Here is a 25,976-nt window from a genome sequence, read left to right as displayed (position 1 = left end):
AACAGTCGCAGTATATCCAATGACTAATGGTGGTCGTCGCGGTCACACTGCATTCCAACTTTATATTCCGTCGATGTATCGTGGCTTCTTTTTCATCTTTATTTTTTCTAGGACATTTGATTAGCGCCCCGATCACGCTCTCTCTTAAAATGTGCATGAATTCTTTATTTCTCTGGTTTAACACCTAACCTTATTACACATTATCGACTAATCCAATTCGGTTTTTGCACGGTTTCTATTTCACATTTTGTGCGTGTTGCTTTTATTTCTCCTTCTTCATTTCACGGCCATTTTCTCATTTTATTTGCTGTCTTCATTATTCAGATTTATGTCGTGCGCATCGGCTCTTCGCTTTTTGCGACACTTTGCAACGTTTTTTTTTTTTTTTTTTTTTTTATTCGGGTAAATTATGTGCTGTGGACTTTGTAATGCACCCAGAAAATAATGGCTCAAATAAATACAGCAATCAGCCGAATGCAATACACCAAAAAACGCACAAATTTACACAAGTGATAAAATACAAATAACGGAATGTGGTTTTTATCTATTCGTTTATGGCATTTTGGACGAATGTTGAATTGTTGGTGTGTAAAGAAATCAAGTGGACGTGCCAAAATGATATATCGGTATGATGCGATTGCCATTGCTGTCATTGTTGTCTAGCCTAGTCATCGTACAAATCATTCGAATTCCATTTTCACAAGAAAATCGTTTCACAACTTTTACATTTTGATCTCGTGATAAGATTGGTTAAAATGTATACGACAACAATGCGCTAACGAACATTTTTGGCCACGAACACGACCAGATGAAATACAATTTGTTGCCGAACAAAGTTTTCAGGCGACATTGATGAATCATTTGATGCTCAGACAACGATTTCGCTTCGAAGGAAACAGAGGTGATGTTGGTACAGCAGAAGTGCGGGCAGTAGTGAGTGCCCCGCACCTAATACATATCATTTTTAAAAAGTGCGACACGGTGCCCTGGTAAGGACGTATGGTGGCACCTGAATTCAAGAAAAAGCAACTCTTACAAGAAAAGTGCCCGTACGACCATGCCGCCCATACCAGCTCTGGAAAGCATTTTCGATGCGCTCATCTTTCTCACTGATGAGGTGACGCGATATTTTCGCTCGCACTCTCTCAATTTCTCGAGGTGAAAAGCCTCGCAATTGAATTGGCCAATCAAGTCGAAGATAAGTTTAGTAGGAACGATTTGTGTGGGCAATCGCTGTATGAAACATAAACGTGAGCATGTTGCAGACATCTAAAAAAATTCCGATTATTTCATTTCTTAATTTTTGGCAGTAACATGGCGACAGTTGTGCTATCTCCACCACACAACAGTTAAACGCGCTACCTTTGCAAACTTTTCATCTTCTATCTGCACTCTCCACTTTCGATTGCTCGGTTGGAAACCATTTGTTTTCGCTTTATTAGTTCCAAGGAGTAAAATTGAGTATGCAATGAAAGAGAAGTGGAAAGAAGAAGAAGTGGAAGAAAAAAAGCGTCGGAAACATTTTTATGCTATTCGGAAATGACTTGAGTCGTGAAATTTCCTTTTAGTATCAAACCGTGCTGCGTTATCGTAGCCTCATTTTTTATTGCGTGTAAAAATCCGTGAAGTGAAAGGCTTTAAATTAAACGAGAAATGGATTTATTTTCTCAGGTCATCATCAACCAATTATTTATTTTGAGACATTGATTTTATGAGATATTCCCATTTTCTTTCACTTTCCGTCTTCCTCCGTTGAAACTGACACTTTTTCCATCGGATCGTCGATGATGATAAAGTTAGCCAAATATTTTCTTTTTATTACTTTTGCTCAACGGGAACAAATTCTCAACTGCAAACATAAAATTAATATCGAATTGAATCGAACAAGTTTACGACTTTTGTATTAATTTCAATTGAACCCGGTTTGTGACAAAAGACGAAATGGTGTATTTGTTTGAATTCAACAATAATTTTAAATCAATCTTTTTTTCTGTCGTTGTCGTTGTTCGGGGAGGAAAAGTTTTCGTTTGCATATAATAAAAAGCTTTAAAAAAACAATAAAGTTTTGTTGTTGATTCGGGAATAATAAATTCTCATTCTCTGATAAAGTAGAATAAGACAAAGGAACAAACGACAGCAAAGCGGAAGCGGAAAAAAGCAAACGAACAAAACAGCACACGAACCCATTTCAATGCACAACACGAGAAAGAGTCTATTCCTCTCTTTTTTCCGCTCGCACTTTTTCTTCGAGACCAAATAACAAATGTTTCACTTAACTTTAACCCAATTTAAATTGTAAATTGGTACTTGATCTGGTTTGATGTTAGTAGAAATGTGACTTTGAAATAGCATTACTTGCCGATGCCGAAACACTGTTTTTTTTCCTTGTCGTCATCGTCGTCACACTTACTTTGCGCGAAATCCGCGTATCCCAATGGGAATCATAAATCAGTGAGAATGAACATAGCATTTACTAGCAACGACTACAACAACATCGTCAATAAAAGAAGAAAAAAAAACAATAGAAAAAAGTTGATGCGACACAATTTAAAAGAATGACGAGCGAAGAAAATCCAATTAGAATAAATTTAAATTGCATAATAATAACGTTATTTTTCACTTCTGCTGGTGATCTGATACGCACTGTTGCTCAAAGTACGGAATGACATAAATATACAGAAGAGAGAAACCGCAAAAAATTGTAATTGAGTTATTGAATTTGATTAAAAAAGAACGAACATGCTGAGAGTTATTTTAAATTTCAAATTTTTATTAAAAAAATGCTTTATTATTTCCTCTCTGTTATTGAAACATTAAATTCATTAATGACAAAATAGAAATTGAAATTGAAATATTGATTAATTTAAATTCAATGGATGAAAGTGCTCACAACTTGAATAGTTCTTGGTAGACTGCATACAGAGTCTGTATTAGTTACAGACTGTAAAAATAAAGTGTTCGAACTATTAACAATCTCTTGAAACTATTAAAGATGTTCATTCTCTTACTGTATACTCGAATGTGTGTGTTTAAAAAAACCTGCATGAGGCATCCCATGCAATACAAAACTCATTTGTCTCGAGCTTTCCAACACGATTTTCCCATTTTTCTCTCTCTCTCTTTCTTTCAAAAACTCCATTATGGCAGAGAACAAATTTTCACTCGACCAAACATTCCGTCTGGATAGTTGTAAGAAGTGTTTTGGCAAACTAAAAAAATATTTGTCAAATAACAGTGCAATTTGAAAATTAATAAATTCCTGCGGCGAACTCTAATGGCTGTATAATAACTCATCGTCATATCACGTAATATATCAGTGTAACAATAATCGGCGGGCAATAATTCTGTTCCACCCATTTTGACAAATTTGACAGCGTTCTCTCGATTCGACGAGAACTGACATCGAAACCGTTTGCATCGAAATTAACACAGTAAATATGAATGTTTATCGTCGATTAATAAAATATGCCTATGGTCGGGTCATTCGCATGATATGGAAATTGATGTACGCGCCCCGAAGAATGTAACGATAACGACGGATGTGATATGTGCGAAAGAGAGAGAATTTTATTGATATTTAAGCACCAACCTGGGACAAATGTGCTTATAAACGCACATTGGGGGCGGTTTGCATTCAAGACGAATTGGCAGACGGCGGTGGTAAGAGAAAAAAAAGCGAAACATGTGGCCCAAAGCTACAAGAAGTTGTCTGATAATATTTCAAAATAATAGTTGTCGGGCTTTTGTCTCAGATGTGAATTTGTATCCTTTAAAAACTTGAACACATTTGCCACACATTGAGAGCTAATGAATGTGCGGTTGATATATAGCCACGTTTTGTTTGAACGTCACAAAATGTTCCATTGTTTTGCATCATAAACTACAACTATTTCCATTGGCATTGGAATGCACACGTGGCAGGCAATCTCTGACGCATAAAATAATATGCACAGTGCAAAATAATTCGCATCCAGTTCACACGTATTTGATGTATATTGCCTTGGGAATAATTCTTTTTTCTGTTATTATTGCAACATAGTAAATTAGCAATGTTAATATGTCGATTGAATGACATTCATTGTAATTATATTTCATGTTTTCGCTTTTCTGTGTTAGCCACATGCACCTTTATCAACCACCGTCAGTCCGTCACACACACACAATAACATATCACAGCATAGTGTTCGCATATGTTTCACATATTTTGATACACCGTCTCACACACTACTTGATATTCCGCAGTACATACCGGATATAGAATAATTTGATCGTTTCTATTCCTAACCATTATCCCCTCAGCATTGATATTTATTTGGCGTGAATTGTTTTGGCATCTATCTGATTTTGTACAACGGACACACACGCACTCCGCGCTCGTTGAACTCGATTTACGCTAAATGAGTTTGTTGGGCCATTTATTTTGTGCGCATAAATATCGTTTTATTGTTTTCGATAAATGAAATGAAATGCAATTTTATGGTACATTTATATGTTACAACGGTTGAATTACGTTCAAGTAGTTCATATGCAATGCGGCGTTAATGAGTATATTTTGCAATGATAGGTGATTCGCTTGCCGCACAATTGCAAATTATCCCTCTCTTAGTAAATCGTGTTAAATAAAAGTTTTCGATTTTTTTCTATCAAAAAAAGTGAATGTCAAACTGTCATATTTTTCACTTTATCTCACGTCGTTTTTGTGCTGTGTATAGTTCGACGAAAAACTTTCGATATTAAACCTCGCTCACTAAATCCATTAAAATTGCTCAAAAGTGAACATGACTTGAATGGCACCGATAATTCTCCCCAAAGCTACACTATAATCTACTAGTTACACTGCTACACAACAACAACACGCACAAACCCATATACAAATCATATTTCCATACATAAATGTTCACATAATCATCAAGCAAATCTATTTGCACTCCCATACACTGTAAAGCCGTGGATTGTTCTAATGCATGTGATAATAAGTTATTTGCCAAACATGCAACGTGAGACGATGTGGTCGAGCTGTAAGCAACATCATCCGGCGACACCATAGAAAAGTTTTCATCTTGATATATCGTGGTTTTTTGTAGAAATCATGCCTTTGCCATGGGAACCACTTTTTTAAAACTTCGGCTTACTTGAATAATTCAATTTGATTATCATCATATGTTGTTTCATTTCGACAAATTTTCTCGCGTTCGTTCGCATAAATTTTGTATATGAAATTCAAAAATGAGATAAAGAACGAATGCAAAATGTCTCCAGCCAAACGCTTTAAAAAAAAAAATGAACAAGTTTTCACTTTATCACTTTCAATTATCACAACACTCGCGTTGAATTAACGGAAGCGTGAATCGGTGTTGCAGTAATTAAATTAATGAAAATATTAAAACAGTTGTGGAAAAAAAACGATGAGGCGTTTGGGGAATTATGAAAAAACGTGAAAAGATACTGTGAAATAAGCCAATTTTAATCAACATAGGTCAAAATTTATACAAGAAGCTCTTTTGCGGCTTTTATGATGATGCGAAATTTTGTAGAATATTAAAAATACATATTTTTGCTGAAATGATTCTACCAGGAATTCAACTCTTTAAGACTACTTCAATAAATGTATGTAGCTAGCTTTTTCGTAAAACATTTTGTTAAAATGGTAATTCATTCGACAATTTGCCTGAATTTTCAGAATCATTTTTTTATTTGGAAAAGAGTCTCCCTCAGAGACAGAACTATGAATTAATTTTTTTGATATTTGAATAATAATAAAAAATGAGCGATTTTGATAAAAGCATGAATTGGCCATTTTTACACCATTGATGTCAGTTATTATCACGAATCAAAAGACTTGGGTTGTCTAAAAGAAGTGCAAAAGTGCGTAAGACTGAAACAATTTCATGGTTTTAGGCTTCAGAGCATCTAATTCTGCGTAAAATTAATTACTTATTGCTTTAGATCAAAGTGATATGAAAATGTCGGAAAATTCGCTTTGAGCATTTTTCCGAGCTCAGCGATTTAAAATTATCTGAAAATGAAATCTAGGTCAATCCAACCGGAAATGTCCGAAAAATGACTTTTTAGAAGGGACTTTTTATCCAAGGAGGAATCATGAGGAGGTAGAGAGCAGCGATGCACTTAATTGAGGAGGAAATATTTTTTCTCCAAAAAGCTAAAATTCTCTAAAAAAATAGATTTTTTGGTTAAACATATTTGCCTACTCAATTGCGGAGGAGAGAAATGGAGGGCCCTCCTCGGTGGTCTCCTAACTGTCCTCCTCCTTAGAGAAAAAGTCTGTTTTCTTTTCATGTTTACGCAATAACATATCCCAAATCACATTATGAATTTTCGCAAATATTTTTATTGATAGATTTTCTTACAGTTAAAAAGATGTTGCTTATTTTACGTAGGTTTTGGGAGACGGACATCAAAACGGTACGACGATCGAATCGTTCAACAATACGGCGCAAACATGGAAACGATACGGGTGGAAATAAATCAACGTAAGTTTTCATTTAATTTAAGGATATTTTGTGCACACGTGTACCCAGAATCATCACAACGCTTAACTGAATATGACACTTTTTACTGCTTATCATTTATTAAACATCGAAAAGTTTCAGATTGCTGCATTCATAAAGTTTTTCGCTTATTAACGATTATTCGTCTAGATATTACAGACATAAAGGGTTGTTTGCATACATTTTTATAGTTCTTTATCCAATGATCCTGATTAAATATTTAGATTGGATAATATTCTGGAAGATGACCCAAAAAATGGTACAAGTCTTGGAACTGCATTGAAACAAGCAATCAAAGAAGCTGTTGATGATGAAACTTTCCGTAAAGTAAAACGCATGAGCTATTCGGCAAATGCTGCAGATGAAGTAAGTCCCACGAAATGACCACATATACATATTTCAATTATCGATAATATGCTTTGATCTATATTCATTTGGGAAACAATTCATAATATAATTGAATTCCAGATATTTATAGTATGTATAGCTCACCAAGAATGCGCAGTAAACATCAGTTATAATTGTCCTTGACGATTTCAATCGGATTAAACATTTATCCATAATAATGTTGAGGATGGAATTCAAAATCCATTATTACATGTGCAATGTACATCTAAATTAACATTCAAGTGTTACAGACCATGGCCCTTATCCATTCGATACGAAAACTTACATTGTTAGCTCCAAATCCTTTTCAAAACTTTTCGTCAATTGTGCTAACCATGGTGCTAACACTGCAGTGTTATCACATCAGATTAAACGAAATTTGACGTGTATGTAAAAATCTTGCAGACGATGTAATAACACGAACAAAAGTACTAAAAATCCTTCGACACGTTTCGTTTCTTTATATTTAATTCATAATAAAATCATTTAAATTTTCATTCTACGCTAAAAATTCCGAAAAAATCTCTTATCAAATCGATAATATCAATTGAGTCTCTAAGTCGTTCTTTCTACAGCTCTGATAACAATAGTGTTATTATCATCGAATATGCTATCGAGTTTGTGTTCACAAAAAATGACATAATAATCATAAGAACGAATGGTTATTGTGTGCCATTTACCGCGAACTTTTTCCGATATAAAAAGAACGTAATCTCAATCAAAAAAAATTTCTTGAGCTTCAAAACTGTTTAGTCTCCCCGGATAAAAATCCAAAGTAAATGGAAAGCAAACAATTTATATAAATTTCTTCAGCTACTCATTGTGGTCGATGATAAATTAGAAACAAAAGTTTCAATGTCTCTAACGAAAATACAAACACACATAACAGCACAAAGTCCCTGCGGAGTCGATGGAAACTTTTTCAATTGTAAATGTTGGCAATTCAAAGAGTTTCGTTTTCAATTAGGTATTTAAAACAAACGATATGAGATGTGTCCATCTGTTGTTCTTCATCCAAATACAAATATTTTGTTTGTACGAACAGCGACTGTTGAGCTGCTGGTCTAATTTCTGTGTAACAATTTTTTGACATCGACCATCATCGGGTGGATTTGTTTTTTTGACATGTCGACGTTTGCAACTTGATAATAATGATCCGTTTATTATTTAACTTTTGCTAAAAACCAGTTGTCACACACTCTGTCTCGAAGCATTTCACCAGCGTGAAACAATCGGTTGTTCGTCTGACAAATTAGTCGACCAAGATTAAATGTGAAAAATACCGAAATTGAGAAACAACTGTATTGTTTGCTAAATTTGTGTTGTTGATATTGACCTTGCTGACTTCAGGGATGGTAACCGGGTTAAAAAAAAAAGTTTCTTTTTTATGAACGGTGAACCCTTATCAATTTGAAAAATGAAAGCCTACTATAGGCACAAGTTTGAATTCATATGTGGGAATTGGGATCCACAATCCAAATATTTTTTTGTAGTGTGGTTGGTGTTGAACTTCTATTGAAATTCAAGTCGTTCCATTGAAATGGGTGTCATCACAAACATATAGATTTTTGTTGCTTCGCTAAGCATATCAAATACCAATCTTTTTTTTTACGATGAGCCTCACCTTTTTATATATTACGGTATTTTTTTTTCTCGGAACCGATCCATGTTTGATGATACGTGATGTTGACACCAGTTGGGTTTATCTCTTTCATTCATCTCCTTTTCCAATGCACTAATTCTATGCGGTCAACTGAATGCATTGGAAAAAGTTTTCAACATTGTTGACGTATAAGTTTCAAAATTAAATCATCAGCAGTCAAAAGAAGAAGTTGAATACAATGAAAATCTGTCTTCATTTGAAACAATTTGATTACTTTTTTTTGTCTCAAAGTTCCATTTTCATAGATCACTGACAGTATAGTAATTTCGTGTACCGTCTACAAGCGTAAAGTTTTAAAGAGAGAATTCAATGTTCGGAATGTCCATTTTGTCTGGTAAATAATCTAAGTCATTTATAATCACCGAATAGAATGAAAGAGTGGGAATGTAATTATTGCAACAAATTAGAAATAATTAAAAAATTTCCGCAAGTGTCCTTCTCATCAACGACTCAAGACATATTCCCTTTTCGCTCTGTCTATCTTGTGTGAGCATTGTCTCTTGAGTAATTTATATGACTCTTGATAAAATGTCTGACTTGTATCGCATTAGCTGCGTCGCGACCTTTTTTGTTGTTTTCACTGTCGTTGCTTTAATTTTGATTCGCGCGAAAAGTTTCTCGTTTCTTTCGCTCTTGAAATGTCAAAGTTGATACATATATTTACGTTTTTTGGCGAAAGGCGAGAATCAGTCGAGGAAAAGCATCAACGGATTAAGAAGATGACTGCAATCAAAATCACAATCACAAAAGAAATTTAATAAGCTTCTTGCGAGACAAAACATTTTTACAGATATGTCTCAAAAAAGAATAACAAATAGAGAATAATCTGGCATCATCAATTACTTTAGCAGCCATTTGATGTGTTCTCGGCTCGGTTCCAAGTTTGATTTCTGATTCCGAACGAAGATAAAAGCCATCAGATTTGGAAATTCATGCAAAATAGCTGCACAACAATAAGAATTTTTGACATGTATCAATAATCTGCCTATAAATAATATTGAAAACGAAAAACAAGAAGATTGAAGAAACATTTCATTCGAAGAAAACAGAACAAAGTAAGCTGAAAATATTTATTTCCATTAATTTCCACACATAGATAACCTTGTAATGGTTTATGTGGCATATTATAGAATAAGTTGTAACACTTTATACTTTTCAATTGACTGTTTGCCTCAATACAGCAATTTAATAAAAATACATAAAATGCGAGCAGCTTATTGGTGAATGATTTTATTTAAATGAATAATAACATTTGAATGACAGCAACTACTATTATCATGCTGATAAGCAACTGCACATCTATGAGAGCCACCATTTTAGATACTTTTGTTCCTGTTCTTCGCAATCCATTCAATCTGTTCATAAACATTTATATATAACGCACCATTATTGGCATCTTTTACACAATTCTAAATAATAAAGGAAACTATCAATTTCTCAAATAAATTGGAAATATAAAACATATTTGCGACGAAATAAGAAAAAATCAAGAAAATAACATCCTAAATATTTACTCTGAACGTCTGCCAGCCAATACAGTTTCATTCGGATAAACGGTCGGGGCGCCTTTTATTCAGTAGATAAATATTCAAGTTGAGTTTGAATTTTGTCAAAGTTGAAAAAAATGGAAGTAAAAAACTACTAATCCTACCATATCAGATATGCCAGTACGAGGAAAATCAAAACAAACGTGAATGATCCCATTATCGCCTGTAACACCTGTTTCACATGCTTCGGTGTTCGAGAATTTTAATTTCCCATGATGCGCTATTTCCCGCTTTAATATTTTGAATTATTGGCAAAAATATTCTAAAAACAGTGAAGCACAACTATAAAACTATTAGTTTTACTAAGAGTTGAATATTTGCTGGACATAACACCGATACAAATTTGAAGAAAGTCCACACAAAAGGAATGCAAAAATGTGTCAGTTAAACTCTTTTACTGATGTTGCGTTGTATTTAACGCACTCAGCTGCTGGAAATCAGCGTCTGAAAATATCAGTAGATATTCATCCAGCAAATATACTGCTCCGTCCTTCCCCCTTTTTTCTGTTCTGGTTAGTTAAGATGTATTGCCTTAATACAACAATTTAATAACATACATAAAATGCGAGCAGTTTATTGGCGAATGATTTTATTTGAATTAAAAATAACATTTGATTGAAAGCAATTACTATCATGCTGATATGCACTGCACATCTATGACAGCTGTCATTTTAAACGATTTTGTTCCTGTTATTTGCAATCCATTCAGTATTATTATAAATATCTGTATAGAACGCACGAGTCGTGTCATCTCTTTTACAAAGCTAAACAATAGAGGAAACATAAAATGTAATTGCGACGAAATAAGAAAAATCAAGAAAATAATATATTAAATATTTACTTTGAACGTCCATAATGATCCAACTCCAGCTAATACAGTGTTATTCATATAAACTATTGGGGCTCCTTTTATTTAGTAGATAAATATTTAAATTTAGTTTGAATTTTATCGAAGTAGAAAGAAAATGGAAGTACAAAAAAGAAACACAAAAACTAATCCTACCCATATCAGATACGCAAGGACGAGGATAAAACTCCATTGTTTTGATTACCAAAATTTCCTTATTTATTACATATGTCTCGTATGCTCTGGATACTGCGACTTTTAACTTCTCATGATGCGCTATACCGTACTATAATATTTTAAATTATTTTAAAAAAAATTAACAAAAATGTAGTAGAAACAGTGCAGACTGCAGGAGTAGTGCAATGTGATTATGCAATAACAAATATTGCTTTGGATATACTCTTTCATTTGAAATGCTTACTAGAAATCCACTGCCCCAACCAGCTATACGCATATCGGATTTACGTTCAAGGTTTTCTTGTGGTAATGCAATGATTTTAACGGTTTCCGATAAAGGAATTCTAGACATATATAGAATACCGATATCAAGAACGAGATTGGCAAACCTCGTGTCGGGCAAAATTGCATTCATTTCAACATAAGATTCATGCCACACGGTGTCCTTGATTTCCACTTTTTTGCCACCATGATTTACATTCACTCGTCCAACGTACACTTCACATTTGTACGTAGCTTTACATGCTGCGGCACAGACTGCATTCGTTAATATTTCGGTTTCCGAGATGATGGCACCCGCACAAAGTGGCTCGAAAACACCGGTATGTGGATGCAGGACCTTCACTAACGCGATATATGGAACCTCACCTTCTTTTGCGTCTTCAATAATTCCCTTGGCGCCATCAATTATTCCCAGAACGAATGTCATTGAACATGACAACAAAAATATTAGAGTCAATTTCATATTTTAAACCAATTCTTCCCTGCTTCTTCCAATGAAATTCGTCTTCGTTCTTTGTTCGTCTTTTTTTGAATTATAATTTTTCTTTCGACAGATTTTCACAAGTGAACTGTGTTTTAAGAGTCACAAAATTCGAATGGCTGCTTCTGATCTTTTGTAAATAAGTTGACTCTAATTTCAATGCCTGCGATTCCAAATATATATATTGTCTTCTATTTTTTCCATAGAAATTTGATAAGTTCTTTTAAAAAAATGTCTTTTTTTTAAACTAGAACTGAATTTGTCTCGCTACATTTTTTTTGAAACGAATATACTTTTTTAAAGTCAGGTCAACATCATACCAAACCATTTAATTGCTACTAAAAAACTATTTAACAGTTCCGACTTTGACGGAATTAACGACTTTTACAACGACGGAATCTCGTAGAATTACGGTACCAGTTTAATTACTTGAACCGATTGCAGCTACTCTTCTGAAGTAGCGAATTTTCCAAAACAAATGAATTGAATCGAAATAAATTATGCTTAAAAATGAAATGGCCAAGAATAATCCAAGCAACTTTACTTTTCTGCATACCAGCATGTGGTAAAAGCATTTTTAAAGATATTCCTCAAAAACGAATAACTGATAGAGAATAATCTGGCATCATAAATTACTTTATCAGCCGTCTGATATGTTCTCGGCCCGGTTCCAAGTTTGATTTCTGATTGCTAACGAAGACAAAACCCAACCGATTTGAAAATTCATGCGAAATAGCTACAAAAATAAGAATTTTATGCAACAAATAAAGCGAAATAAAATAAACAACAAATTTGACGACTTCACAATGAAAAATCATTCGCATCTGCAAGTAATAATCGAGTAGAACATTCCCGTGTAAACGTGAAAAACGACAAATTCAAACTGTTCTTGATTCGTACGTGCCGTAAAGCGAGCGGCAAAACAATTGAGCACGTTTGGCCTATTCAATTCGGTATTAGAGAGTGAGTGTGTGTGGTTTTTGTGATTTTGTTTTGTGTATTCTTGAATAGCGTTGAATGTGGCATGTAAAAACGGCATTTTGAGGGCTTATCTTGCATCGCACTACAAAATTTACTACACCTATGGAGCGTTGTTCACGTATTCCCGATGGGAATCAATGAAGTGAACCGTTTTGGCAAGAAATTGTTTGAATTAAAAAAAAAACATAGCGGAAGTGCAAAATGCATATGTTTGTTTTCATTGAATAGAGTTAGATGCCCAGAAAAGGGCGAAAAAGAGATGAGAGTCGTGCGCCATTGGGATATTGGCACGTACAATAAAAGCAAATGACAATGCACGGTCATTCATAAATTTTTTCACACCATCGTTTTTATGCGATTGTGTTGAGGTCAAAAATAGTTTTTTTTTCTCTTTTCAATTCGATATTCGCGATTATATTAGAGAACAAGCTAGTGTTTCCCGTTTGAAAATGTTCAATAGAATAGAACGGTTGCAAAGATTTTAATGAACATATTGAATGTATTGAATGCGTTCTGAGTCGCATAAATTCATTAAATTGTCATTTCAATAGCACTTCAAAATATCAGGCATTTATGTTTTTTTTAAAGCAAACCCTTCTCTTGTTTCATTATAGATAACTCAGCGTTTGGGACTATCGACGGCTGCCACCGGCGGCATAGGCGCCAATAGCATTGGCAATGCACCATCGACAAGTGCAATACGAAATTCAAAAATGAATGCCGATTTGAATGTTTTAGATCAATTGGTATCGTCGTTACTTGAACGGCAAAAGCAATCATCACCACCTGCGTCGAACAATCGAGATTCAACAAAGTTAAGTCGCTTGAAGTCATTGTCATTCCGAAATCGACGTTCATCGAACAAAGGACCAACAACGGCAGCTAATGAATTGAATTTGTTTTCGAGCAGCAATGGAAGCAATAATGGCTTCAGTCAAGCATCCATGCCAACCATTTTGGAGAGCAGCAGTATTAGCACAGTGCAACCGCAACCACAACAGTCGTCATCATTGACAATGAATTCATCAAGTTTAGATCGACGACATCATGGATCATCAGGTGTACGACAAATTATAAATAGCATAAAAAATGCACCGCATCGCTTAAGCCATGGCATTTCAGTTGATCATCATCGGTTGAACAATGATGAGGAAAACAGCAATTTAACACGAAATATGCTCGACTAACAACAATATCGTTTAAGAGCGCTTTGTTTGACGCTTATTTCATACAGATTTATGATGGCATTCTGATTTTAATCAGCACACACTTTGTGCAATTTGGAAATAGTTATAATAATTGACAGTAAAAAAAAATATGTAATGCTTGTAGATATATAGTTGAATATTTTTCAAGTGGAATTTGTTTAGCTTGGATTTTATCGAGATTTTATGATTTTCTCTCGATTTATTAATAGTAATGGAACAGCTTTTTTTATGGGAGAGCAAAGCTTCCGCCATATTTTAGTGCCAATAAAATCGTACACAGCGTTTAATCTTTAGTTGTTTTTATTAGAAATTATCGCGAAAAAAAATGAATCGTGAAAAACCATGATGTGAACCGAAATGTTCTCGTCAATTTTAACTATCCATAAAAATACATTGTTTCTAATCATACGGTGTTGTCATCATTTTTGCCTTAAATTCTGACATCGACGTTTTCTCTCTGTTTTTCACATATGCAAGGGAATGGCACGTATCTGAGAGACATGGCGATGTGCCAAACCGTAACGCCATCTATCGGATAGAATCTGAATTACAAATTTCGTATTGACTATCTCATATTTGTGTAATTTTGTTCATAGAATTATAAGGTTTATTCCGACAACTTTGTAAGGTTTTTGTTCGCCAACATTTTACATAGCATGCCATACCCTTGCACATATGTTCTGATTCAAAAGTTGATCACATCGTAAAACATCGAAACATCCAATCTATTTTCGCTGATTAGATGTGCGGGTGAATGCGTTTCCGCGCATTCATTGATTGTGAAAAACGAAATTGCATTCGGTAAATGCACACAACTGCATTTTGAGCTTATTTTCAAGGTTTACAGATATAACAATATCTCTCCGTAATCATTTGCAAATCAAAACAGTTTACATTTTACATGAATGCTATTAACTGTAAAATCGCATTTCGATAAATACACCAAAATACGACAGACAAATGACATAATCTCTATACGCTGTTTGTGGTCCCAAAACCAATATGATATCAAAAATTCGATTATTAAATTGAACAACAAATTTCATTTTCCGATTTTAATACTTTGGATTTCGTTTTCAATTTTGAATGAATATTTAATTTTAATGAATCACATTTTTATCGATCGAAACTTAAAAAACTATTTGTTGTTGTTTTGCATGCGACATGTTTGCAAAGTTGCAGTCCTGCGACGCCACATGGATTTGATGACGATTTGTCGGCCGGATTGAAAAAGAATGCATTGGAAAAAATGATTTTCATTCGAATTTATTAATCAAATCAGTGCATTTGCTCAATACCCTCATCAAATGATTCAATCATACCCACAGGATTATTATTCGGTTTGAATGGAAAATTGATTTGATTGAGTCCACTTGTTTTTGATGTATATAAATAGCTCTAATCATACTTTTTCATTTAATTCGCCCCGGAGTCGTCATATGACATAAAAGAGAGAGCGCGTGGCTTAAAAACAAACAAACAAATAATATGCGCTTCGTATGTATTAAATAATAAGTGAGCACATTACCATTGAATGTTCTCAACTGTCTCTGGGGTGCCAGAAGGTTTTTTCTTTTCATTGTGGGAAAAGTATCTCGTCGCATTCAATAGTAACAAACAGCACTTCTGAAAATTAAACAAAAATCTTCTGGCACTTTCTCCAGCGGGAGCAGGCATTCTTTAATGTGTATTTTGTTATGTGTGTATTACGGTGTCGGAGAATGTGAATGAGTGAAACAATGCCACGCAAGGCATCTTGTAATTACCTCCGTCATAGTCGTTTCATTCGGCTCATGAATTTAATAATCATATTCGACACACACACACACATACACAGTAGCAACAGCAGAAAACAATGATATAGAAAATCCACTGAATTTCATGAAATGGAAAATTTGTTTCTTAATACTTACTTGCTTTTCGAGAACAGTTGGTAGATACTCGTTCAGTCGTCGTCTATCGTTGCGATTGTCGTTCTGTGAAAATTGTGATGCATTTCCCAAACGTACGGTTGCCTCGTATCTGGTGCGTTCACGATCTGCAAAAATATTATACACGTATATATTGCAGTGTGCAAACGGTTTGATATGATTACATACAAATATTTTTACAACAATAAAAAACTGTGCACGATATAGACTGTATTACAAACGATTAAATTGCATGTGATTTGCAGTAGAATTGTGCCGCGTGCAATAACAAAATCCTTCATGCTATAATAATAATATTGTTTATTATTTAAAATTGCAATTTTGTTTTGAGTGTTCCGAGTGCGCTTCCGGTTGCCATTCTCTGTGTCTCTGATTCAGTCAATGTTGGAAACGAAAGAATGAAAAAACAATTAAGTTTCCAAACAGTCTTTCCTCTGAAGTATGCTCTTAATTTCATTATCATCAAATCGATATGTACTTCTTTTTTTAAAAATAGAGCGTTACTTAACAAAACAATCGTTAATAAAAAAGCAATTCAAAAGCATATTATGATTAGTAGAGTCATTAATTACGCACCAATTAAAATAGCATTCTTCTTCAAGAAAAGTCGTTAACCCAAGTACACTTTGCTGTTTTCTTTCTCTTATAATCACCAGGATGCAATTGCAAGTATTTTGTGAGATTTATGGGGGAAATCGCTTCAAGCGACTATAATAATGTAATTGTTGTGTATGCTTGCTGCTCATTTCATTCGATTCGAATTATTTTCAATGAAGACATAAAATTCGAAACATGCAACGTATACTCTTAAATGCCCGAAATTCCATTCACATTTCGTGAATGTAATTGAATTCAAGTCTGGATTTTTGCATTGTTCAATTTTCATTAAATACTTCGAATGTATGCGCATATTATGTAAACTTTTTCAATTGCATTTTATGTGGAGGTGTGAAATGTTAATTTGACTTTTAAAAAAAGTCGGTAATTATTATTTCATACACACTTGACACCGATTGCCATTATACTTTAGTGTTTATCGCTTCTATTGAGCGTGGAAAAATGCATTTATTGTAATTTCGTTGGTTTCTCTCTAAATCTGTTTTTTTTGCTTTTTTCATTCCGATTTCAGTCAAATATGCAATAGAAATTGTTGTCTGAGAGCGGAGTTGATACGTATTATACGTAACGAATAGAGGTGAAATTTATTATCCTAGCTATTATCACTTGTATGCAGTTAAGCTTTTGATCATGGACTGTTCCTCTGAGAAGGAGGAAAATGAAGAGGACGAGGAAAATAAGGGAGAGGTGAACATCGAAGAGCATAGATGATGACTTAAAAAAAAATTAGGGGGGTGTGGTTTGATCGCAAAATTGCGTTGGGGGTTCCCTCACGATCACAAAGTTTGTAGGAAATAAGGATGAAACTCGTTTCTTTTGCTCTTCACTTTTTTGACGAAAAACCCTAGCAAATCCAAAGAATTTTCTCGGCCAAAAAAGTGAAGAGCAAAAAAAGGTCCTTAAAATATTTTAGGGTGGTGTAATCCGAACCCTAGGAACCCTGGTCATCACCTATAATCGAAGAGAGTCCTCCTCATACTATACAATATTCACAATATACGCGTCTTATTCATCATATATGCGAATATATACGGCATAAATCTGCACCGAATAATACGTATTTTATACTGACCTTGTACACACACATTGTATAGCTTCACAGAATCGAAGAAAGACCGCACAAAAGAGAATGAAAAAATATGCCATACAAGAAATATATACGAGATATATGCGAAATATACGCCAAATAATGTTCAGTTATAAAGATTTATTTGGCATATTCTAGATATGCGGCATTATATTTCAATATTTGCCCTAAAAGTAGTATAAGTTTGAACATAAAAGCCCCTAGATAATCCATGCTGTGCATCAATTGAGTATTTATTTCGATCTGCTAGGGTTTTTTTGGTTGGGGAATGTTCTAAAATTTTAAAGAAGGAAAATATTTATAACCAAAAGTATATTTTTTTGATAGTAATAGATTGCAGAGCATCTTGATTTGCTGCTGCTCAGCATATAGCTGAGAGCTGAGAAATGCTGAACTCGTGCGGCTAACGCATACGAAACGGATGACACGCACACATGCATTCTCTCCGTTTAAACGGTTATAAACAGTTGTTTGGTCGTTCAATTCAAAACTCAAAACTTAGTAACCAGTTGAGTTTGAAATTGTGTTGCGACCGACATATGAGAAGCTGCGAGAAAAACATCACGTCGCATCCCTCGTTATTTTGCTTACGTAAGTGAAAGCAAGAGATGAGATGCGACGTGCTGTTTTTGCTCTCAGTCTTTCATATATTCTGAAAGTGTACGTCTAACGCATACGAAACGGAAGCACGATACATATTCCCCTTTCACTTCGTATGTTCGCTGGTATAGTGTGTAAACGTTGTACCGGCAATAGCGTCAACGGCAGCACATACGAAGCGAAAGGGGAATATGTATCGTGCATCCGTTTCGTATGCGTTAGCCGCACGAGTTCAGCATTTCTCAGCTCTCAGCTATATGCTGAGCAGCAGCAAATCAAGATGCTCTGATAGATTGTGAAGAAAAACACATTTTCTCCTTAATTGAAGAGGAAACTTCCCACTGATCTCATTCTCCTCTTTTTCTCCTAAATATCCCTTCTCAAATTCCCCCTCCTCCGTCGCTGCTATTAATTCATATGGAACCCCGACGAATCAGTTTGATAATTGGTAATTTACACCTCCCCCTTGAGATTAAATACATCTCATTTCATTATTACGAATGATTTTCACATGTGGGGTAGACGCGTTGAAAATTGAAGTCTTCAAAAATCATGCAATCGAAACGTTGTTATAAAACGATTGCCACTTTTGTTCTCAACACAAATGTAACTACTTCAAATCCAAATGAGCTCCAATATATTCAACTGTAAAATGAGCAAAGATTATATTTGAATGATGATACTCATGTGGCTTCAACTAGCCACATTAATTTCCACAAACAACTTAAACAATAACACCACTTCATCGGAATGATGCGTGTGCGTCACTTCAAGAATGATGTCTGTGGCAAAAAACAAAGCCAGTCCTACATATATACTTGCTAATGATAGCAACAGATCATTATCACCTCTGAAATGGGTATCATTGTGAGTGAGTTTTTTTTATTGTGTTGCTTTTCATGTCTCGTCGTCTGCAACTCCAAATGAACAATAATCTGTGCATGAGTTCAATGGCTAAGCGAGGCGCACTATGTTTAAAAGCCCTTTACACGGAAAAACTCCCTGGCTTATGCACGTATTGAAATAACAGCAGTGTAAAACGAATAATATGCCCCGAGCATCACGTAAACAACGTTCTCATCGATGCACAATAAGAGAGGGAGCACAAATCTTTGCATGTGCTTAAGCAAAAAATGGAAATGAAATTTAATTATTCCGACGAATGAATTTTCATCGATAATGAATTTTGCCCTTTTAAGTGAAATTTTCTATTTAAATGAGCTTTTAACGCCGTTATTTGGCATCAACAGTTAATGCATTCGAACGGAGTGCACAATGGATGGAAATGTGTGCCAAGGGCCATCGTGTCACATGAATCCAAATAATTGTAAAAAGATGCGAACCATGGAAAAACGTCAACAAAACAATTTAAATTGAAAAACTTGACGATGAGACATTTTTCTTTTTCACTTTTTCTTCTGGTTTAGGTTTTTGTTGTTTGAAAAAAGCTGAAAAATAAGATACCATTGAAATGATAAAATACCACACTTGAATTGTGATGCACAAACCATTTGCTCACGTTCACATTTAATAAATGACATGTGATATTTCTGAGCTAAACAATTCAAGCGTTTGCATTTGGCATCATTCCACATCAACGCCAATCAAATGGTATTCGATGCCACACGTAAGGTTGAGTATGACGATGATGACGACGACAAAGGTGCGCAAGAACATCGAATCGCAACACGTTCCATATTTCAAAAGAAGCGATGTTAAGAAGGTTTCACATGTTTTGCAACAGCAAAGGCAAACACAGCCACCAAGTATTTAATAACCAATTAATTTCAACGATAAATGATATAATAGAAAGACTATTTACTGAAGGGCTTTCAACGGTGCTTTAACCGTTTGTCGTCATCATGGTTGGTTGTGTTCATAAAAGATATGTCAAAGTAATAAAGAAGTGAAAAAAAATTGGTCACACACACCATATCGTGCACCAGCCAACCAATGTCCAAAGTTATATGGCAATTTTCTTCTTTATCTTGCCTCACAAAGAGACGAGTGAAAAAACGGAGGGGTGAAGAATGAGATCAAAAAAGAAATGGAGAGGATGAGAATGGGAAAGAAAACGAGTTGCAGCATTGCATTTGATAAATAGTCGTAATTGAATGCGAATGCATAGCGCCGAGCGGGAATAATTGTATGAATGCAATAAATTTTTGTAACTGCGTTTAAATAATACTCCCGTTTCTAAAATGTGTTAGAGATAGAAATCGGAAAAAACGTTTTTTTTTTGTTTGTGGTTGCAAAGCGCATCTGTGCACATACACCACTAACAACAACAACACCATCATGTTTAAGCGTTTGCAATCATTCTGTTGATAGCGCATCTGAAAATGTGCTTCGGTTAATTTACACTCTTGCATTCATTGCAAACTGTTCGTTTGCCATTTCTATGAAAACCACTTAAATCCATTTAATCTAGTTGAAAATGCGATCATCACACTCAAAGCACAAAGGCAAATCAACAAAGGCGACGATAATATGCTTTACATTTATGAGAAACTACATCCTATTAAGCATTGTGCTGTGTTGTGTCCACAATCACCGACCGCGTTCTTTTTTTTTCATTCGCACCGAATGGAAAACTCTTTGAACATTTTACAATCGTTTTTTTTTCTCGTTCGTTTGTATGTAAGTCACCTTTACATTTCAATGAATGTGTTGAATCAGTGCCGCATCGGGATCGAATTTGTGAAATCAAGCGACTGAATGAGAATGATTGAACACTCAATGGAAAATGTATGTTTTTAACCTGATAGAGAAATAGCAACACAACAAAATTGCAGAAGAAAAAAAAAACGTTGCCATTCCCATGGTTTCGATTGGTAAGTGTAAGAACACACATACGTACACTATAAATAACTGCAGAATGATCAAGATAAAACGAAGCCGTATCGAATGAGACGTGCACAAAATGTGAGCAACAATTTGTTCATATTATATTTTACGTATATAGGTGATTGCGATAGCATACCGTCTTTTACTTTCTCACTGTTTCGGTGGAGAAAAAAACCGGTTGGAAAGGTGAAAATGTAAATTTTATTTGTAAATAATGCCAAAATATAAATCAGAGCTCAGCCATTACATCATCTAGAACTATCAGAAGCAGTCACGATGCGCAATTTCGCACACACGATTCGATTCGATGCCAAACATAATATACCTGTTTTAGGTGTTTATGAAGCATTTTGCACACATTGACTGCACATATAGAAAACCTCTGGCATGCACGATGTAAACAAATGGACGAACTGCAGACGAACGAACGAACCTTGATACCATGCCGTACCAACAAAATGCTTTATGTGATCATCATTTTTTTTCGTCCGGTGCTTCGTTTTCACTAGTTTGAAATTGAAGAATATACAGAGTAAGCGAGAGCGAGAGATATAAATATCCGTGTCAATGGGGGTAAGAAATGTTCGGGGCCACAAAGAGGGAAAACAATAGCATCAAAAACCGGTAATCAATTTAGTGACTTTACGGGATTTTAAATTTCTTCACATTCTTCTTGAGCAGAGTGAGTTGCAAATTTCTTGCACACTGCAGAACGAATGATATGGTTTTGAGCTCATTTCTCATTGGTCGCGCGCCTCCACCGCTCTACATCGTAGTAAAATGTGTTATGCCATACGAAAACTCCGACGAAAAGGCAACTGGCAGAAAGAATAATGCGATCATTTGCTGCTTTATTCTCGGATGTGCACTAAACACCATACACTCTGACTGCATACGCGCGCAACAAACTCATAGCACAGCAGCACACTCGGTAACCAAACAGGCCAGGTAGATAACGGTGCAAATAACAAGAAAATGAATGTTCACATTCTCGCTCGCTGTGTCTCGTTTTTCTTTACTTCCATAACAAGGACTTTAAGCCATTTGTCCATTTTTTCGATTGCACCATTTAGCATTTTATAGTACAAATTTGTTCCTTTAGAGTTAAAAGTTTGTTTTTTCTTTCTTCTTCTCATTTTTCGTTGCAATTTGTTTGTATTTGGTTTTCGCATAATACGTCTTGCTGAGCACAATTTAACGTCAACACCATGCACAACAGTCACGGGCACAGAATTCCGTACGTATCTTTTGCTACAGTATCGAGTCAACTCAACCCACAATGACCAGAATAGAACAAACGTTGAGCGTCCGAAGTTCTTGTTTATGGCATTTTTTTAAGCTTTCTTACTTTTGTTCAACTTACTAAGATGGTTTGTACATCCATTTTTTTGCTACCACTTTTTCATTGTTTTCCCACTTCATTGCACCAAAAAAAGTTATATTTTTCTCATCACTTCGTGCGGGTTTGTTTGCAAACATTCATTTTTCACAACGTATAAATATATGCATACCAACTCAAATTAAAAGACTCAAGAAAAATCTACCAAACAAATGGGAAGCGCATAGAATTTTACTTACTTGATACGGATTTGCTTTGGGTGCATTTACAGAAATCCTGTTCGGGTCCACTGAATTGGCAATGACTATCACAGTCTTTTTCGTCCGAAAAACAACCTAGAAAAAAAAAACAAACAAATAGAAAATCACACAAAACCGAAACGAGAAGACGAGGATCAAGATTCAGTGCGACGAAAACAAATAAGAATCGGAATAAATGTATGTCTATTCCACAGCAGCCATCTATTATTGGACTCAATTGCCGTTCTTGCTCTTTCTCTCTCTCTCTCTCTCTCTCTCTCTCTCTCTCTCCATCCGATATTAGATTCAAAAAGTCAACAAACACCAAAGTGGAGAGACGATACAAAGCAAATAATCATTTCGTATTTATTCGAATGCCCGAAAAATAAAACTAAAATTGATCCTTGAAAAGCGTTACAATAACGTGATGGCAATGGTATATTTTCGTATGAATACTATAATTGCGTAAGGAAAAAATAAAGTGAAGCAAAGATCGTGTAAAACACCGAATTGCAGGGTAGTAAGAATGATAATATGAGAAAGGGAAGAAAGAGAAGATGGAGATAGAGAGAAAACCAGGGGTAGAGAATGAAGAACAGGGCTATTTGAAATCAAATAGCTTAGGGAAGAACCAAAGATAAACAACAACATCAGCATCCAGATTGTTTATTTTCCTTGTGAACAAGCATACAGAGACGGAGACACACACACACACACACATTTTTATATCGTATGCGGCCAATGATGTGGAACGCTCGTTCTTGCTCTTAGTTTTCGGTTGTTTCTTGCTGTTGCATGGTACACAATCTTTTTTTTAAATGCATGGATTTATAAGACTTTGCTATTTAATGCACTTTCGCTTTGGTATTTTGAATGTGCAGTTTAGCTTTTGCGCAATTTTCTTCTTCGGGTGCGTTTTTCGTCATTGTTCCTCCGAATAGTTTCAACTTTGAACAAATAAAGTCCCCACATAAAGTAGAATATTTAACAGGGCAAAGCAACAAAATGCCGACGATAAGTAGAAAAAGAGTGGTATGTGTACGGACAATGACAAAAAGAATTGCAAAACAATGCACACACACACACACAGACCAACATAATTCAAAGAGAATAGATTCATGTTTTAATGACTCCATATGTTACCCGAGCAAAAGTGTCATTAGTTTGGCTTAAGATCTACGCTGTATGTGTGTATGTGTCTTTTTTGTTTCGGCCATTTTTCGCTTGTGTCGACAAAGTTTTGCTCAAGTGGTTTGCGCGAGTATGTGAGCACGTGCATTGCATTCGTGTATATATTGTTTATCAAAGTTCAAAATTTTCACAAGAGCAACGCTCAAAGCATTAGACCATCATCATAGGAATAAATATGGGATTGAAAAAAAAGGATCATATAACCAACACACATACACTTAGTCAGAACGTGTGCTTTGCTTTATTTTTTTCTTGCTTGCTTGCAATTGTAAAACTTGCTCGGAAAATAAGTACACTTTTACCCATGAGATGGCATTAAATCAGCCTCGTTATCACTTTACATCGTTTTAGAGATTACATAAAAAAAGTGTTCAGCATTTGAAGTGCAGGAAAAAGTTTAAGCAGGATTTTTATGCTCCAGTTCATGTTTCATTCTGGTTATTTAACCATATCAAAATAGACCGTGTCTTCGGAAAAATTATTTACGTTTTCTCTTACGACTTTTTGAAGTTTTTATTAATAAAACAGAAACTTTTCGCGCATCAAACGAAAAGTTTTAATCATATCAAATAACATCGTCCAGGTATCTTTTTGAAATGTCTACTGAAACGTACTTTTTGTTCGAAGATCTAGAAAAAATCGGATTTACCAAAGAAGAGTTTACAAAAGTCAATAGTTTTCAAGTCACATGTGAATGATTATGATTTGCTAATTGAAGATATGAATGGGGTAGAATAAAAACTACTTCTCGCAAAATGTTTAAACACGAAACCTAAAAAAAACTTTCAATGAAAAGTGAATCAATTTTTTTTCTTCCAATTGAAGTGAACCAAAAAAAAATTGTTCAATAAAAGTGAACCCAAAAAAAAATTCATTTTAGTGTATTTTACACTGAAAAAACCGAGTGAAATTTTTTTTTTGGTTCACTTTTATTGAACAAAATTTTCTTGATTCACTTCAATTGGACAAAAAAAAATTGATTCACTTTTTATTGAAATTTTTTTTAGGTTTCGTTTTAAAATAGCAATTTTTCGAGAAGTAGTTTTTATTCTACCCCATTCATATAATATAAACTCGGAGCCCCTTTAGCTTGATTGCAATCTAATAAATGGTTGAAATAGTGATAGCCTGTGATACAAGTGGGGGGACCTTGAAGCATCAAGTCAAAGTTTTGAATACAAGATATTGATTACAGCAATTTGCTATATGGTTTAACTTCTCAACAGGGGAAGAAATTCCAATAAAAAGAAGTTGCTTAAGCACCTTAAAGGGTGTTTCCATTTATACCGGAAGCGAAATTTTTTAGCTAACTTTTATATCGAACCGATATCATAGGTGGGCAGAGTTTTTCTGCACGGTGTGGAAGAGAGACAAATGGCATGTGTCATAGAGGGGAGATCAAGAAAAAATCCTAGCAAATCGTTTGTGACAAGAGGAGACGAAACACAGAAGCTCGTCTCTGCCCACCTATGCTTTTTGATTTGAAACTGGTTCGTGGTTTAATTAAATTTTATTTTCCTGTTTTCAATTCGAAATGCAGCTTACCATCACATCAAATTGTTCAAATGAAAGAAATATTTTTGGTCTGAAATGGTATCTCTTCATTATTCATCTCTTATGTTTTATTTAAATTAATGAAAATGCATAATTTTTGACTAAACGATGTCCTGTTTTGATTTCAAAACTATGCATATTCATAATAAATGTGTGGCCTTGAGAAATAGAGCACAAAATCTATGCCACAGACTCAGTTCTTCTCCGGCAAAATGTAATATTCAGTGGAAATGTAGTCATTAAAATCGTTGCCCCGAAATGATAAAAAGCATCGAACCGACGAATGAACATAACTTTCTCTCGTTGCACATGCACATACAACCCCCCCTGATGTCAAACAATGAAAAAAGATTCATAACATACAACACCATCTCTTGGTATGCCACATATCTGTTTTTTTCTCCACAATGTGGAGAAAGTGTTTACGTATACGTATACGTTGACATTAATAATCTGTCAAAACCGTAAACACATTATTTTCATAACGC

The 25,976-nt window shown here is 34.8% G+C and overlaps 3 protein-coding genes across 3 annotated transcripts in view; 1 reads left to right on the top strand and 2 right to left on the bottom strand.

Moving 5' to 3' along the window:
• The window catches only part of LOC116336888, a 28,111-nt gene extending 13,772 nt beyond the window's left edge, over nt 1-14,339 (top strand). Inside the window, exons 12-14 of the mRNA XM_031761080.1 lie at nt 6,399-6,491; nt 6,734-6,875; nt 13,489-14,339. Coding sequence (XP_031616940.1) covers nt 6,399-6,491; nt 6,734-6,875; nt 13,489-14,061 — 808 coding nt within the window. The 3' untranslated portion in view covers nt 14,062-14,339. The remainder of the gene's footprint in view (nt 1-6,398; nt 6,492-6,733; nt 6,876-13,488) is intronic.
• Nucleotides 1-25,976, bottom strand: part of LOC116336887 — a 177,118-nt gene that overhangs the window by 58,266 nt on the left and 92,876 nt on the right. The window contains exons 6-7 of the mRNA XM_031761079.1: nt 22,744-22,839; nt 15,996-16,120 (exon numbers count right to left, since the gene is read on the bottom strand). Of these exons, the coding sequence (XP_031616939.1) occupies nt 15,996-16,120; nt 22,744-22,839 (221 nt within the window). The remainder of the gene's footprint in view (nt 1-15,995; nt 16,121-22,743; nt 22,840-25,976) is intronic.
• Nucleotides 10,772-11,847, bottom strand: LOC116336891. The gene is made up of 4 exons (XM_031761084.1): nt 11,375-11,847; nt 11,110-11,239; nt 10,948-11,012; nt 10,772-10,870 (listed from the first exon to the last, which is right to left on the bottom strand). The coding sequence occupies exons 1-4, from the start codon at nt 11,837-11,839 to the stop codon at nt 10,778-10,780; spliced, it is 753 nt and encodes a 250-aa protein (XP_031616944.1). The 5' UTR covers nt 11,840-11,847; the 3' UTR covers nt 10,772-10,777.

This window comes from Contarinia nasturtii, unplaced genomic scaffold (assembly GCF_009176525.2).
Source record: "Contarinia nasturtii isolate CC-2019 unplaced genomic scaffold, AAFC_CNas_1.1 Cnas_scaffold_220, whole genome shotgun sequence".
Classification (NCBI taxonomy): domain Eukaryota; kingdom Metazoa; phylum Arthropoda; class Insecta; order Diptera; family Cecidomyiidae; genus Contarinia; species Contarinia nasturtii.
The sequence above is the reverse complement of the archived record's forward strand: the minus strand, read 5'-3'. Positions and strand labels throughout refer to the sequence as shown.

What these genes read in the sequence shown, in the direction of transcription:
- LOC116336891 (XM_031761084.1), bottom strand. Translation starts at nt 11,839, where the DNA reads ATGACATTCGTTCTGGGAATAATTGATGGCGCCAAGGGAATTATTGAA. An exon ending in GTTGGGGCAGTGGATTTCTA is followed by an intron (nt 11,240 to 11,374) that starts GTAAGCATTTCA and finishes AAAATATTATAG; the next exon opens with TACGGTATAGCGCATCATGA. An exon ending in TCCTTGCGTATCTGATATGG is followed by an intron (nt 11,013 to 11,109) that starts GTAGGATTAGTT and finishes ACTAAATAAAAG; the next exon opens with GAGCCCCAATAGTTTATATG.